The sequence below is a fragment of the Sturnira hondurensis genome, unplaced genomic scaffold (genome assembly GCF_014824575.4).
Source record: "Sturnira hondurensis isolate 20B ecotype Veracruz unplaced genomic scaffold, ASM1482457v3 Scaffold0017416, whole genome shotgun sequence".
Taxonomy (NCBI): Eukaryota; Metazoa; Chordata; class Mammalia; order Chiroptera; family Phyllostomidae; genus Sturnira; species Sturnira hondurensis.
In genome coordinates this window covers 343,044-360,497 of record NW_028090047.1, presented here as the reverse complement: position 1 = coordinate 360,497, position 17,454 = coordinate 343,044, and the positions used below count along the sequence as shown (strand labels likewise).

General features: G+C 34.5%; 1 protein-coding gene across 1 annotated transcript in view; it reads right to left on the bottom strand.

Annotated features, from left to right (window-relative positions):
- The window catches only part of CFAP47 (cilia and flagella associated protein 47), a 328,185-nt gene that overhangs the window by 258,084 nt on the left and 52,647 nt on the right, over positions 1 to 17,454 (bottom strand). The window contains exons 19-21 of the mRNA XM_037067787.1: positions 16,981 to 17,058; positions 13,513 to 13,657; positions 8,742 to 8,836 (exon numbers count right to left, since the gene is read on the bottom strand). Of these exons, the coding sequence (XP_036923682.1) occupies positions 8,742 to 8,836; positions 13,513 to 13,657; positions 16,981 to 17,058 (318 nt within the window). The remainder of the gene's footprint in view (positions 1 to 8,741; positions 8,837 to 13,512; positions 13,658 to 16,980; positions 17,059 to 17,454) is intronic.

Genomic DNA, 17,454 nt, shown 5'->3' with positions numbered 1-17,454 from the left:
TGACTTCAAGATCCATATGTGGCTAGTGACGATCATATAGGGAAACATAACACTAAATACTGGCCCAGAAGACACTCAGTGGCCCACAGGAAAGGAGGGGCTTTGGTGACTGAATGTAAACCAATCAGACTAGCAGAAACCAAATGCAACTACAATTGCTCATCAGCACTTCTCACTGCTATACCCGAACCTGGTGCACCATAGGCAAGATGGGTTACAACTGGAGATATATCCAGCCCCTATTGTTGATTTCACATTTTCGAGCTACATAGGTCAACTAGGAGAGGGCCCACTGGGTACTTACATCTACACACGCAGACATGCACAAACCCAGACAACTTACTGCTAGCTGTAAATCTAGTGAAGTGCATTTGAAATGGCTGGAAACCACATAATCAGCCTGCCTCGTGGCACAGATCTCACAGGGCACGCTGTCTCCTCAGGGTTTTTTATGTTTTCATTGTGGAACTGAATTACACTCCGGTACACTAAGTCAGTCCCCCTTTAAAATGCCCAGTAAATATAGAACGATTTGAAATCTTAAGCAAGGCATAGCACTTCAGAAAACTGGAAGTAGATATTACATATTTTAATTTTATAATCAATGTTTAGAATCCACAATCTAAACATTAAGAAATAGATTTACAAGGTTTTAGTTGTTGACAGCATTTAAACAGTAAGTTGGACTAAAAAAAAAGAAAATATTACCAAATTGCATGTGTGTTTTTCCAAAAAGTCCTGTAACAATTAAATTGGGTTTTATATGTTTTTCTGATTTTTGGTTACTCTTGTTAAAAAATAACTTTAAAAACATTATATAGCACCATTGTGTGATAATATAAAATACGGATTTATTAAGAAAAGATATAGCATGCTCTTGACATACTTGAAAACCTACATATTAAAATTACTGGACAAACTCAAACTTACTAGTTTGTTTCCCTTATTGGAAAAAAGGGTGTGTGTGTGCATGTCTGCATAACTCTGCAGAGGCCAGATACAGATACTGGGTGAGAGAAGGACGTGCCTTTAATGCTGCAAAACACTACCTTGTCACAGAAGTTTCATTTTCTTTTTAGTTTTGAGTTTTTGTTTTATTATACTCTATACAGAGTATAATAAAACAAGTCTCAATAAATTTAAATTTAGTTAAATCATACAAAGTTTATTCTCCAATCACAATTAAATTATACTAGAAATCAATAACAGAAAGAAATTTGGTAAATTAACCAATGGGTAGAAATTAAACAACACATCCTAACTAATGGGTAAAAAAATTACATAAGAAATTGTAATACATTATGATGAATGAAAATGAAAATATAACATAGCAAAACTTTGTGGATGTGGATAAAGCAATGCTTAGCGAGAAATGTTCAGCTATAAACCTATATAAAAATAAGAGAGATATCAAATCAACCTTCTAGCTTAAAAAAAAAAAGAAAAAATAACACTAAACCCAAAGTAAGCAGAAGGAAAGAAATAATCAAGTGTAAACTAATGAAATAAAGAATCAAAAACAGTATAGAAAATCAACAATACTTAAAGTTGAATCTCACAAATATCAACAAAGTTGACAATCCTTTAGATAGGCTGACCAAGATGAAAAGAGAATTGAATGAATTTAATAAAATAAGAAAGAAAAGACATTATTACCTATATTACAGAAATAAAAATAATAATGCCGTGAATAATATATGCGAAAAAACTAAATGATTTAAATAAAACTTCTCAATAAGAAATAGAAATTTTGACCATCTTCATCTATGATGTGGGTGATAGTGGTCAAAAAAGGTACAAACTTCTAGTTATAAGAGAAATAAGTCCTGGCGATATAATGTACAGCATGGTGAGTATACTTAACGAGATTGCATTATTTTCTTTGAAGTTGCTAAAAGAGTAAATCTTAAAAGTCCTCCTGGCTGGTATAGCTCAATGGGTTGAGCACAGGCCTGTGAACCAGACGATGGCGGTTCAATTCCCAGTCAGGGCACATGCCTGGGTTGCAGGCCAGTTCCCAGCAGAGGACACACAGGAGGCAACCACACATTGATATTTCTCTCCTTCTCTCCTTCCCTTCCCCTCTAAAGATAAATAAATAAAATCTTTCAAAAAAAGAATTGGGACAGGAGATCGTATCAGGTAGTGTAATCATGCCACCTCCAATGACATGCTTTAATTTTTCTGAGGTGTTTTTTACAGATTACTATCCATGTTACACAAGATAATGTTTTCCAGTAGTCTATAAATTCCTGAAAAAAAGTCACCTTTTTCTTTCTTTTCATTGTATTATGGGATTTTATTTTATTTGTTTCTACAGATACCCCAGTAAATATAATTAAAGGCCTAAGAATCTACAAATTATTCCCCAAATAAACTTAATCCCAGAAGAAACAATTTTTGACTGCAAATTTCTTTCTGTGCATATGGGAAATGGAACATAGATTATACAAATATGGTAGTTGACATTTGGATGATTGCAAATTTATGAAACTGAAAATACTAAACACTAATGACTAGGAGGAAAGTAAAAAACCTAAAGAATACATATGAAAATCCCATGTCCAGAGGCTGAAAGAATATATATTATTCTTCATTATGTTTAGATTCCTAACATGATATTATGAAGGCCCAGTAGGCCAGGAGGCTGAGGACCTAACACTGTATTGGCCTCATCAGCAGCTAGCTTTGAGAAGGCACCTAGCTTTGAAAGCGCATCAGTTTTTATGATGAGGAGAGACACCTGTAGTCTCAATGCTTGTCATATTGGACTCATGTGAAAATAAAGTGATATTGGATATGAGGGTACTTTACAGACTCAAGTCCTATATAATTATAAATAAAGGGATTGTTATTTAAAAAGATATAGAAAATAAATAGGTCTACAACAACCAAATAGACTGAATTAGTAACTTAAACAATATGATACAAAAAATGACTGTGATGTTGAAATATATCATTAATTTAAAGGAGAATTAGTATAGTCCTCCATAAATTATTTCAAAAAATAAGAAAGAAAAAAACACTTCTCAACTCATTCTAAGAAGCCACTATTACCCTGATATCAAAACCAAAGTTAGCCTAAAGAAACAAAAGTATAGAGCAGTTTTCCTTATGAATATAGATGCAAAATCCTCCAGCAAAATACTAGAAAACTGAATCCAGAAATATATACAAAGGATTACACTCCATGACCAAATGGGATTATCGCAGGAATGCAAGTTTGATTTAACATACACAAATCAATCCATATAAGGCAACATATTAATAGAATAAATGACAAAATCATGTGATCATTAAAATTGATGTTTAGAAAAATGACAAAATCCAACATTTTCATGATCAAAATACTCAACCCGAAGAAGAGAATTTCCTCAACCTAATAAAAGAAACCCACAGAAAAAAACAAAACAACATTGCTAACATCAAATTTAAAGGTAAAAGATGAATGCTTTCCTTCTAAAATAAGGAAAAAGATAAAATATTTGCTCTTACTACTTCCAGTCAATGTCATACTGGAGTTTCTAAAAATCATGCAGTAGAAATGAAAGAGCATCCAAATTGAGAGATGGCATGTTCTTTTAATTTTTTAAAGATTTTTATTTACTTTTAGAGAGAGGGGAAGGGAGGGAGAAAGAGAGGGAGAGAAACATCGACTAGTTGCCTCTTGCACGTCTCTAACTAGGCATGTGCCCCAGCCCAGAACTTAACCCATGACCACTTGCCTTTTAGGACAATGCTCAACCATCTGAGTGATGCCAGCTAGGGCAGCATGGTCTTGTATACAGAAAATTGTAGGGAATCTACTAACAAATTATTAGAACTAACGAATAAGTTCAACATGCTTGCACAAGACTAGATCCATGTTTAAAATGGACTGTTTTTCTATACACTGGGCATGGAAAATTTGAAAATAAAATTAAGAAAACAATTCCATTTACAATAGCATCAAAAGTAATTTACAAGAAAATTAACAAAGAAATGGGAAATTTATACACTGAAAACTATAAAACATTGTTGAAAGGAATTAAAGAAGACCTAAATAAATGGGAAAACATCCTATGTTCATGGATTAGAAGAAGACTTAATGTTGTTGAGATGGCAGTACTCCTTAAATAGATCTATACAGATGCTTTATTATTCATATCAAGTTCCCTGCTTATTTTTTGTAGTAATTGACAGGGCAGGCCTCAAATTCATATGGAAATGCACGGGACACAAATTAGCCAACAACACTGAAGGCAAATAAAACTGATGAACTCACACTTTCCAATTTCAAAAAGTACTACAAAGCTACAGTAATGAAGACACTGTGTTATTAGAATAAGGATGTATAGATCTGTGTAACAGAATTGAAAGTCCAGAGACAAACTGTTACATCTCTGTTTACTTGAGTTTAGACAAGGGTGCCAAGAGAATTTAAAGAGAACTAACCTTTTCAATAAACAGTCCTGGGAGAAAAGGACATCACTTCAAAAGAATAAAGGTGGCCACTTACCTCCCACCACACACAGTAACAATTCAAAATGGAGCACAGGCTAAACATAAGAACTAACATTATAAAACTCTTAGAAGCAAACATAGAAATCTTCACAATTTGGGTTAGGTAATAGGTTCTTAGATATGAAACCAAAAAGCACCAGCGACAAAAGAAAAATAGATATATTGGACATTGGTCATATGTCTTCTATTTTGGCAAATGATAATACCCAGAGTAAAGAAGAAAATGTGAAGGAAAGGCAGCATGGGACCACAATAAGATAAAAGCTTTCTACTCCAACTCCAAGGTCAAGAATAATGCATGATAGCTGATAGATGCCTAATAAATACTGTTGAATGATGACTATTGATAGAACTGTAAATTGATAGAAGTTTTGTGGTGGTAATTTAAATATATTGATATGTACCAATAGCTAAAATGCACATCCCTTTTCTTCATCAATTCCAATTTTAGTATCCAAAAGAAATAACAGAACAAGTTCTCAGAAGTGAATGTTCAGGTTTATTCACTGATTTAATCCAATGATTGAATAGATACTTATTAACTGCTCGATGTGTTCTAAGAAATATACTAATGCTACAAATATACTGTTGAACTAGATATCATGTTTTTCCTCCTTTGAAAACTATTATTGGTGGTATATAGGTATTTAATGAGATTTAAATTTTACATAAATTCAGGATTAAATTTTGTCTTTAAATTAGTGCTAGAGAGATCTTTCCCAACATGGGCTTAAAATACTAGATTGCTCCACAGAAAATCAGAAATAAGATAAGCCAAAAATATTTTGACCTTGTTCTGGAAATTCTACATAATATATTATTAAAAATAGATACAATTTATAACTATTTTTAAATTTTTTTATGTATTTACTTTTTAGAGAAGGGAAGGAAGGGAAAAAGAGAAGGAGAGAAGCATCAATGTGTGGTCGCCTCTCGCACGCTCCTACTGGGGACCTGGCCTGCAACCCAGGCATGTGCCCTGACTGGGAATCGAACTAGAGACCCTTTGGTTCACAGGCTGGTGCTCAATCCACGGTGCCACACCAGTCATGGAAAATATGTAATCATTAAATAGAAGAGATAAACAATAATATCTGTAGTCTATAAGAGTGTTCCTGAAAAATCTAAAACAAATTGAAGGATAACTAAAAGTAAAGTTTAAAGTAAAACAGGCAGTCTTATTGTACATCAATATCATTTGTTTTCAATACATAAGAACATAAAAATACATAAAACCTGAACTTTGCTAAGGAGCATAGAATGCTTTCATAAAGTAGGAGGAATATCTTATTTCTGAGTAGAAAGCTCAGTTTTATATAAAAATCACTTCTCTCTAAATCTTATATTAATGTAAGGCAACACAAATTAAAATAGCCATAGAACTTTTAGTCATAAATTTGAGAATTGATTCCAAATTTATCAGAAAAAATAAAAACAAAAAAATGGCCAATAATATATTTGGAAGAAAAGAACAGAGGCTTCTTATCTTAACAGAGAGTTAACAGAATTTTAATAGTACCAACAGGGCCAAATGATTAACAAATAAATCATTACTGTTGTAAGGTAGTTTGTTATACAAAAAGAATCAGAAATGCAATTTAAAATGCATCTTTCGCGTATCAGGTTGGCTGAACCTTATATATGCATACATATATCATTGATACAACCTAGTTGTACAAGGAAAGAAGACAATGAACAGCATTTTTACACTGTAACTGGTGGATAATATAACTGGCATAACCTTTCTGGAAGCAACTTGATAATACTTATCAACAGCCTAAAATGCATGCGTGGAGTTTGACCCAAGTATTCCACTTCTACAAAGACATAATGAAAACACACAATGTGAAAGCAAACTTTTGTCTGCAAGGATGTTCGTTACAGTATCATTTATAAAAACAAAAAATGCAGTGATCTTAAGTCTTCAGTAAGAAGGATGAGTTACTTAAGTAACTATACATAGTATAGCTATAAAATACAATATTCATCCCTAAAAGAAGAAATTGTATTTAGAATACTTAGTGAGACAAAAAGCAATTCATGACAATTTAATTGATAAATGTAATAAAAATAGAGGTTGAAATTTGTTCATAAAGTATTATTTCATTACAATTATAGCTGTAGAAACATATGTATATGAATAGAGAAAGGGAGTAGGAAAAACAGATACCCTAAAATATAACCAGGGATCATTGTAAAGTATTATAATTTATTTGTTTATATGTTCTGCCTGCTTTTCTAGACTATTTAATTTTAGCCATAAACTTTAACAATCAGGAAGAGAATATCATTGATATGCAAGATTACAATACAAGTTGTTGCAGACAAAACTTGTAATTGGTTAGGGTATATGAGACTTGAGAAGGCTTTGAAAGATACAACAATACTATAAAAATTGAGAAGAAACATCCTCTGAATCTTTTCAAATAATTTAATTATGCTTTTTGTCTAAATTAGAAAGGCAAATTAGGGAATGTATTATTCAATAAATAATTGTACTATCTTAATGGTATTTCAAGAACTTTAAAATCCTTGCTGTAATAGTTAAAAGAAAATCTAATAATATTTGTATTCTGATAGCCTAAATTAAGTCAAAAATATTTATAAGATGATTTTCTTTTTTTAGGATGAAAAAATTGTAATTTAAATGCATGTCATTTTATAGATAGAAGTCATGATCTTAAGTGTTACTCTTTAAGATGTAAATTTTACATACTTATGGTAGACCAGTTTATATAAAGACAATAGACTGACTAAAAAAGACACATTAAGAAATTATTTGATTGAAAAATGTCATGATGATTTTCAAAACAGCAAAGATAGTTCTCTCTCTTCTTGAACACTTGCTAAACAGTATCTATCTAAATATCACTGTTCATTAATGCAGATGAATAATTACTTTATGCCAAACCTATGGAAATGGAATCTAGTATAATATACATCTTAGTCCACTTAATGCTGTGTAAGAAATACAAAGATTTGCATTTTCTTTAATGTCAGAAAAGTAGCCTATGCTACTTCATTATCTATGCCTGTCTAAATTCTGTAGACAGGATCATTTCATGTGAATCACACATACACAAAGCCCACCAAGCAGAGCCCCACTAATGTATTGTGCTTAGGAAGACAAAATTATCTTTAGCATTTCTTTAAGTCTAAAAATGTCCTCAAAGTTTCTTTACTTTTTCTTCCTGAAAGCTAAATAAAGCTATTACTATTCCTAAAAGAAAACTTCAATCTCAGTAAACTATGCAGTTTAGTATCATTATTAATAAACGGACCATTAAAGATAGCCCTTAGCATTTAATACCCTTCCTTATTATGTTATTAATTATTTTTACTTAGTAGTTTAGTACCATTATTAATAAATGGACTATTAAAGATAGCACTTAGCATTCAATACCCTTTCTTATTGTGTTATTAATTATTTTCACTTAGTTCATTTTGTTTTCTATATCTATTGGGGACAAGGCATCATGCTAGTTATGATGAAATACAAAAAAAAATTGTTTTGAGGTATTCTTAGATTTTAATTGCCACATAGAAATTTGATTCTTGTTTGGGAATATGTACCACCACGCCTTAACTATCATGGGTAGAGAGAAGCTCTCTCCTTGGCACTTCTGTTGCAGAACCTTGGAAGCAAGAATATATCACAGATTTCCCCTAAAATTTTGCCATTGCTACCATTTCCCCCGGGGCGCATTCCAGGAAAGGTGTTTTCTATGATTGTTTGTTTACTATTGATGTTGTGGTTTTTAAATCACTAAATGCAAGGAACACTGTAAAAGGAACTAATATCATAGCAACCCCTCCTAAATCTTCGTAGCACATCTATAGTAATTTCAGGTAGAGATTCCAAGACCATTAAACATGCCCCATTTAACTATAAGTAGAAAGGACACATTGGCTCAAATAAAAGTGATTTTGGGGTTAGCCTCAACTGCCCTCTCCTTCATACATGTCGTCTCTTGAGTTTTCTAGACAGCATGACTGGGACAACAAGACCCTGGGCTCATTGGCTGTGCCCTGTGCGCTGCTTGAGATACTCCGCAAGCATGAGCCAGACACCTCTGGCAATCATTTTACTGAATTAAAGGGTACACCCAGGCATGATCGCAAGTCAGAAAAAGACCTACTACAAAAAGAGCTTAAGTGATCTTGGATAGCTTCTTGATTACCATTATCTGTAATACCGCCACTGCCCAGTAACTTTAGTAATTGAAAGTTGAACTTACTTCATCGGGAGAAAATGCTATGCCACATTGCATAGATTTCTTTCCCTCTAACTCAATACAATATAGTTTAGGATGATCGGGGTCTGTGTAGTTCCCTGTAAGACAGAAAAAAGTACATGTATAAGGAGCCAGATACATATCTATAACACCATTGTTAAATGTGGAAATGAAACACTGAGAAACCCCATCAATGTGTCCTTAGCAATCAAAAAAGCAGTTGCTAAAATATCTGTGCAGGGCCACATAAGGTTGCTAGCTTAAAGAATTGCTCTGAATATCAAAATTCTAATCAGCAAAAATGATATCCAAACATGAAGCAAACATACATTGAATCAGCAAAAAAAAAAAAAAAAAAAAAAAATCACAGTCCTATTCAGATGAATGTAGAAAGGATAAAGACCAAGTTTATATAACTGACTTAATCTGAGGTCTGAAAAAGTTGGGAGACACCATTTCCAGAGAAGATGCAACAGGGAAGACTCAGACCTCCTGTGATGCCTTAAACTCAGTGCACAAAGAAGAGAAACATAATTTTATACAAGTAAAGTTTTTGACAATATGGCATCACTCCATATAAAAAAGCACTGCGTGACGATACAGAAACAAATGTCCAATAGTAATGCAAACTTCAGGCTCAAAAATTATAACCACTTAAAATAACTTCTAAAACCACTTCCTGAAAGATCAAATGTTAGGGTAGAACATCTTTCTTCATCTAAACAAGTTTTAAAATCCCCTTTTCTCCCTACAGTTTTTGGATTATGCCAAGGAATGGTAATAATTTCAATTACCCCGGTCTAGAAAGGAACTTCAGTAACTCATTCTACCCTCCTTCATCCTATTCAATTTTCACTCACCTTGATATATAATGTAAAGACCATTAAACAAGTGAACAAAAAACCCATCAAGCTTATATAATACAAATACTGTCAGTGCTGTGGGAAAAGATGCAGATATTACACAGCAAAGAATATCTATGTAAAATGGATGTATGTCTAGAACATAGAAGCCATAATGGCAATGGATAAATAAATCAATATTCATAAATACAACTGGACCATATATAAACATATAGTTGATAAGATGCAATCATCCAAGATAGCTTCAATAAATATTTCTTGAGTGCCTACAGCATGCAGACCACTATACTGGACAACTCTAATAGAAAACAAGAAGTGTAAATGCAGTCCTTAATCTAATGGAGCTCACAGCTTACTAGGGGGGGAAACGGGTACATAGTCCTTTTTAACAAGAGGTTGACATTGGTTATTTCTATAATAAAACTTACACAATGTCCTAAGGGAGAAAAGATTTTTAAAATAATTTCACAGAACTGGATGGAAGGTAGGGAATGGCACTAATGACCCATGGGACACAGGAGCTTAAAGCTAATTTATTATCAAAGGCAGAATCTCAGGTGGCAGGGGCAACAGAGGAGGGAACATCCTGGAAGGGAAGCCCAGTGCCAGTGGGAGGAAATGCAGAAGAGCATCTCCAGGCTGGACAGGGGGCTGGACAGACAAAGCGATGTCCTACCCAAATGCATCTCCACCTTTCCTCTCCTGTAAGCTGCTCTGCAAAATGACCCTGAAGCTATCATGTAAAAAGCCAAGCATAATTTGCCAACAAAGGGCATTTTTGTGTTCAAAACTTGGTAATAATCAGATATATTTTCAGGGTATTTTAAGTATGAACTTTACTGCACATTTTTAATTAGTAAGATCAGCTTCCACACTGCTTAGGCCCCCATCAGCAGCAAAGCTTTTTAAGCAGAGGTGTGATAAGATCTCTGCTTTAAGGGGACCACTGTGGAATAAGTCTGAGGAGGAGTGCTTGGGGGCAGAGAAAGCATTTGAAAAGATGATGCAGTGGCCTAGAGGAGAGGCCTGAGCTATCCTAAGGCAGAATCGTGGAAAGAAAGGCACTTTGCAGACAGAATAGCTCCACCAAATAACCAAGGAGAGTCTGTGATCTATTGAAGAAGGTGCATAAAAGTATATGGGCCAGTCGGTGAGAGTGAAGTGTTAAAACCATAAAAGGTTCAACATCTAGATTTTTTTTGGAAAAATGAACCTAAATTGCATATTTATTTCCAACTGCCTACTGTTATTATTTCTGGGCTATTCCACAGTCTCCTCAAACACAGGATGTTCACCTGACCCTGCTCCTCCTGTGTCACATCAACTTTGAAATGTACCTCTAGTCACCCACCTCATAGAATCACAAAAACCGGGAGTGATTCAACACTTTCTCCTCTTCCCTAATACCCATGTCCACGTGGTAACCAAGTTAGAGCCTTTCTCCCCCTTTGCAAAAGGAAAACTAGTTAAGTGTGAGCCTCATCACACCATTGCATGGATATACATCCTCTAACGGAGCTGCCTGACATCTAGACCCTTTGTAACTTCAGTCTCACTTACCCCTCCAGTCCTGTCTCCTTATATTCTAGATATCCTGAACTATTTCCATGCTGGTTCATCTCTAGGCTTTTACTTGCATTTCATGTACCTGCTTTTCTTGTGTATCTCCTCCTCATTCTTCAAGACTCAAATTATACATCAAGTTTTCCAAAATATCTTCCCTTATTGCTGATTGTTGGCTAGTTTTCCCAAGTACATGCTCCCTTAGCACCATGCACTGACTTGTCTTATAGTAGCTACCATATTATATGGCAATAATCACATTCTTAATCCTGCTCACCTACTGTAATAGGTGGTCTCCATTTGTCACCTAGCTTGAAGAGCCATCTTTCTCTGCTCTGTTCTACTCTGGCCCGACCTCTGTAGGTGGATTCAGCTAGGCCCCCTTGCACCTCTGCCTCTGCTTTGGTTCAACCGCAGGGAGACACCAGCAGGATATGAATGGTTAAGAGGTGTTCATGTCTTCACAGCTTTGGCTACAGCTATGGCAATGGCTTCATTCCTTTAGAACTATAGCGCTTTAAGTGGGCCCATCTTTCATAGTTTCACCACTCTCAGGGCTCCAATAATATTTTGCCTCCTCTTGTTCCTTCAGGCCCGAAGATAGCGGCAGCTTCCATCCCTAGTTGGTTTCTTTCAATCTGGCGCCCACCTTCATAGATAAGCCCTTTGTTAAACCCTCATTATTTAAACCCTTTTAGTGAAACATCTGTTTACTACTGAGATCTTGACTAATAAACTTACTGTTCATTTCTTGAGAAAATGTAAGATATTTCATTATCTTTACAGATTCGAAGTATAGTATCAAGCCTATAATTGGCATTCAACAAATATTTACTGAAGAAGAAATGACTAAACCAATGCTGAGCAAACTTTTTAATAAGGGTCCAGTTAGTAAATACTTTAAGTTTTGCAAGTCACATGGGTTCTGTCACAACTATTCAATTCTACAATTATAGCAGGCATGCAGCCATAAACAAAATACCAATAACTGTGTCTGTGTTCTAATAAAACTTTATTTATAATGCTGGTGTCAGGCCGAATTTAGCCCACAGGTCTTAATATGTGAACCCCCGGAGTAAACAAATAAGATGCACTTATAAAAGTGCATATTTTTTACAACTTGATTTTAAAAGGGAACCCTAGTACATTGTTGGTAAGAATTCAAACTAGTGCAGCCACTGCGGAAAACAGTACAGAATTTCCTAAAAAAAGTAAAAATTGAACTGTTTTATGACCCAGCAATTCCACTGCTGGGATTATACCCTAAGAATCCTAAAACATCAATTCAGAAGAACCTATGCACCCCAATGTTCACAGCAGTGCTACTTACAATAGTCAAGTGATAGAAACAGCCTAAGTGCCTATCAGTAAATGAGTGGATCAAAAGCCAGTGGTACATTTACACGATGGAATACTGCATAGCAGAAAGAAAGTAGGAGCTCCTACCCCCTTTGCAATAGCATGGATGGAACTGGAGAGCATTATGCTGAGTGAAATAAGCCAGGTGTTGAAAGACATATACCACATGATCTCACCAATAAGTGGAACCTAATCAACAAAACAAACAAGTGAGCAAAATATAACCAAAGACACTGAAATAGAGAACAGGCTGACAGTGACCAGAGGGGAGAGGGGAGGGAATTTCAGGGGAAATAAGGGAGGGATTTAGAGGAACCTATATAAAGGATATATGGACAACAACTGAGAAGGGTGGAAATGGGAGGGAGGGGGGAGGATGGGGGGTGGGATGGGATCGGAGTAATAGACAGAAAACTGTACTTGAAAAATAATTAAATAAAAAAAGTGGAAAAAAAAAAGAACTTGGACCCATGGACAAATCCAAAGTGAGGTAGGATTGAGGGTGGAAGGAGGGGTGGGGTGCGGTGAGGAGGGGGAGGGTGGTAGGTGGAAAGTGGAGACAATTGTACTTGAACAACAATAAAAAAATATGAAAGAACAAAAATATAAAACTACCAAATTCATGAGTAAACATATAGAAAGCTTTCCAAGGACATTTATCTTGGAAAATGAGCAATTCAAATGAGAAATTAATAATTGTATGTTCATTTACTGTATATCTTTATGTATAATATACCTAACTTATATTAAATCAATTAATAAGTACAGTTATATATCATATACTACCAAATGTTATGATATTAATATTTATGTATTTCTAGAAACAAAATCATGATGGATTATAGAGTATAAGAGAAACATGCACTGAATCATTAAAAACAGTTAAAAATAATTGCCTTTGCTTGATGATATTTTTTAACATTATACCTCTGAGCAACTTAAAACTGTTTTACTTTTACAATAATATCATTGTAGTATAAAATTTATACCTGCTTCATTTTTAAAAGTCATTGAAAAACAAGGACGTCCTTCTAGGTTAAACTCCACTCTGACACGTGTTATAGTTTTGTTTTTGACTATAAATGGAATAACCTGGGTACCACCAATAAAGGTTCCACTGAAGAAAAATACGTTCTAAAAATTAAAAAAAATAATGAAAAAGTTGTGTAATAGTTTATGAGAATAATTAAAAATTATACTGTAAGAGAGTAGATCTTAAAGAAGTTATAATTATGTTTGGTAACAGATGTTAACTAGAATTATTGTGGTAATCATTTAGCAACATATATAAATCAAATCATAACGTTGTACAGCTGAAATGAACATAGTGCTAGATGTCCATTCTACATCAATAAAAATTATACTATTATGTTCACCAAAAACATTAACTACAATACTTTATAAAAATTAGTCATATTTTCCTTCCTCTCGCAACCTCCTGTATGTAATCAGTTACCAAATACCATTAATTCTACCTCCTTCTTCACTTCTTATCCTTACTGTAATTGTATGAAGTTAGTAACTTATTTCCTTTCATTTCATTTCTAGATTCTGATTTCCTCCAATTCTCTCCTCTAAAACTAAGTCGCAACGAAGCTCATTGAAAATATGACCACACCACTTTATGACTTAAAATTTGATGATTCTTCTTCATCTACAGGACAATGTCCAAGTTAATTAGCAGGGTTCACAAAGTTTACCATGATCTTCCCCTGCCTCATGTTCCAGCCTCACCTAGCTTCATTCTCACCCTATCACTTCATACTTCAGCAAGCTCTATGACTTGTCATCTCCAACCAATACCTGACATTTCATCTTTCTGTATCTTTATAAACGTGTCTCTCCATCATGAAGGCCTTTTGCTAACTTATAATTGCCTGATAAAATATTATGCATCCTTCAATCCCCAGTTAGAGAAACTGAAATTAATTACACTGCTTGAGACTACTTTTATTCCTTATATTTACTTACATTATACCATCACAGAGTCCATTTATTTAGTGGACCTTAAGCCTAATTCATTTTGCATCCCTAGCAACTGACACTTAGCTTAAATATATAGGGAATTAAATGTATCTTAACTTGACCTTATGTGTCAGGGTGTGCCAGCCCACAAAACTCTACAGAACATGTTCTTCTGGTGGAGTTACTATATATACTCTACAGTTCCTTATAAAAGACGACAAACAATCCAATTAAAAAATGGACGAAGGACCTGAACAGACACTTCTCCAAGGAGGACATACAGAGGGCCCAGGGACATACGAAAGGATGCTCAGCTTCACTAGCCATCTGAAAGATGTAAATTAAAACCACAATGAGATACCACTTTACATCAGTCAGAATGGCTATCAGAAACAAATCAACAAACAACAAAGACTACGGGGTGGGGGACGATTGAATGTTAAAATGTGGGGGTGGGTAGGGCAGGGTAGAGTAATGGTGGAAAAATGGAGCAAAAATTGAACACTTACATGTAACATCCTTCAATCCCCAGTTAGAGAAACCCAAATTAATTACACTGCTTGAGACTACTTCTTGAGACTTTAATAAAAATAATTTTTAAAAGAATTACATATAGCATTAAAAGAGAAAGAGGCAACAGTATCCTAATGTTAAGGAAAATACTTAATTACGGTCAACTGGCCACTGGTCTCACTTAAAATATTAACCCATTTGTACAGGTGAAATCTGTAAAATACAAATTGGGTAATGCAAGTTTGATGCTTTGCATATGCAAAAAAAAAAAAAAAGATTCTTCTTATCCCACTGTGGCCTTGTCCATTTGCGCATTTGGATGGAATCTCCTAATTGTTACTAAGACTCACAGCCAGTGCCACACACATGTGAAATGTATTGCTGACAATACCTGGTGATACTAGAATATTGTTTTTAAAGGCAGCCAGACAGCTCTGTTTCAAGATAAGTAGGAAATAACAAATATTTATCAATGTAAAGTCCTATAAATTGCACAGCTGTACCATAACATAAAAAGCCTGCCACCAATATCTTTAGCAGGAGGAAATAAAGTAATCAAAGTGTCAATACTTGTCTAATATTGTTCAAGGAGGGACACGACAGCCAGGGAAAAAGCACTGATACTCCAAGATTTAATCTTCAGGGGTTACCATAGTCTTAGACAAGCTAGCTTAATATCTGTCAGTCTATGTGAACTTCTAATGCCTTCAATACTGAACAAAATAAAGTTTAGAAAATCATAACTTAAAGCCAGACCATAGAACTGTGGTGATGCCCTTAAAGTGCAGACTAGTAGTAAGGCCTGCTTGGGGCAACCAGCATCCTCATTCATTTCTTCCCAATTTAGTTAAGCACCAGGATGGTGCTATGTGCTAGGGTACTATATTGAAAGAGAAAAAGGAAAGTGCAGATAACTAGAAAATAATATGACGATTGCTATAATGAAGATATCCCCAGAGTTGAAGATATTCACAACATCTTATACATGTCATAATAAAGAAGCATACGGGTCTGCTTTGAAGGATCAGGATAAGTTTCTCTGGGTAGATGAGAGCAGACCTAGTTCCTGAAAGGCTGTCCTCCCCCACAAAAAGCATGTGTGTCTGCACTCTATAAATTGCAGAACAAAACTTTATTAGGATACAGATCAAAAAAAAAAAGATTAGAACTGTAATTTAGAAAATACAAATCAAAACCAGTGAGATATCACTTTATAGTCCATAGACTGGCAAATACTGCCTTACAATACAATGTACAGAGCAATGGAATGTGAATCAATAAAAACTCAAGAACAAAAAAGTAGAAATTATGTTGTGAAGTCAAACATGCATACATTCAATATCTCAGCAACTCCACTCCAAATTAACTCTCCCATAAGTACCTCAGAAGGTATGTATCTGAATGGTAATAGGTATAGTCTCTGTAATTAAAAAAAAAAACAGAAACACCTAATTTATGGACAACAGAAGGAGCCTATAAATTATAGTATGTTTACACAATGAACTCTTAAACAGTGGTGACAATGAATAAAATACAGGAACACACAATTTAAATAACCTTTGGAAACACTATTTAATTAAAAGCAACACGGCAAAGACTTTACATTTTTGTTATAAAGCTGAAAAATGAAAAACTAAACCAACCAGTGAATGGTTAGGGAATTCATACACATGCAGTAACCTAATAAGAAAAAAGTAAAGGGATAATAATTAAGAAAGGGCTTGTCTCTTAAAAGCAGTAGGATACTGATGAAGCTGACAGGTGACTGAGTGGTACTGGTAGCGCTCTGAAACTTACGTTCAGCGGTGAATTCTTAAACCTTTATTTAATATTCTGCTCCATCACTTATTTACATTGCATCTATTAATTTCTGGGTCAAATTACTACATAATAAAATTCTCTCACATAAAAAATGGACATACAGCAAATGAAAATGACCATGGTGATAAACTGAATACACAAATAGGTAACGCACTCACCGGTTTGATTTCGACATCAGCAACTTCAGCACTTCCACTAACCCTAATTTCTACGTCATTTCCATGGCGAATAGCAATCTAGTATTTAGGGAAAAATATGAAACTTGGTAGAAACCACATTAAAATATACACTGCTGAAATTGTATCTGGCATCTATGTAACACTGCATAATTTAAATAATAATAACCTATTATAAATGTCACAAGATCTCTTATTATGCAGAATTGCTATTCCTGAGAGGAGTGAGTGTTCAACTCTTCAAAAACCTCTACCACAAGTAGAATCAGAGGACAGCTTGTGAATTTGACCACAGAATTCTACCCATTTGGATTGACCTTATCGCCTCAAATGCTCTGTGGCCTTTCTGTATTTACCTAATTTCAATGGATTATTAAAATTAAAACAAACAGGAAACTGAATGCAAACATACTTCTTTCCATAGAAAGAGACTAATATCCACCACTATAATTAGAG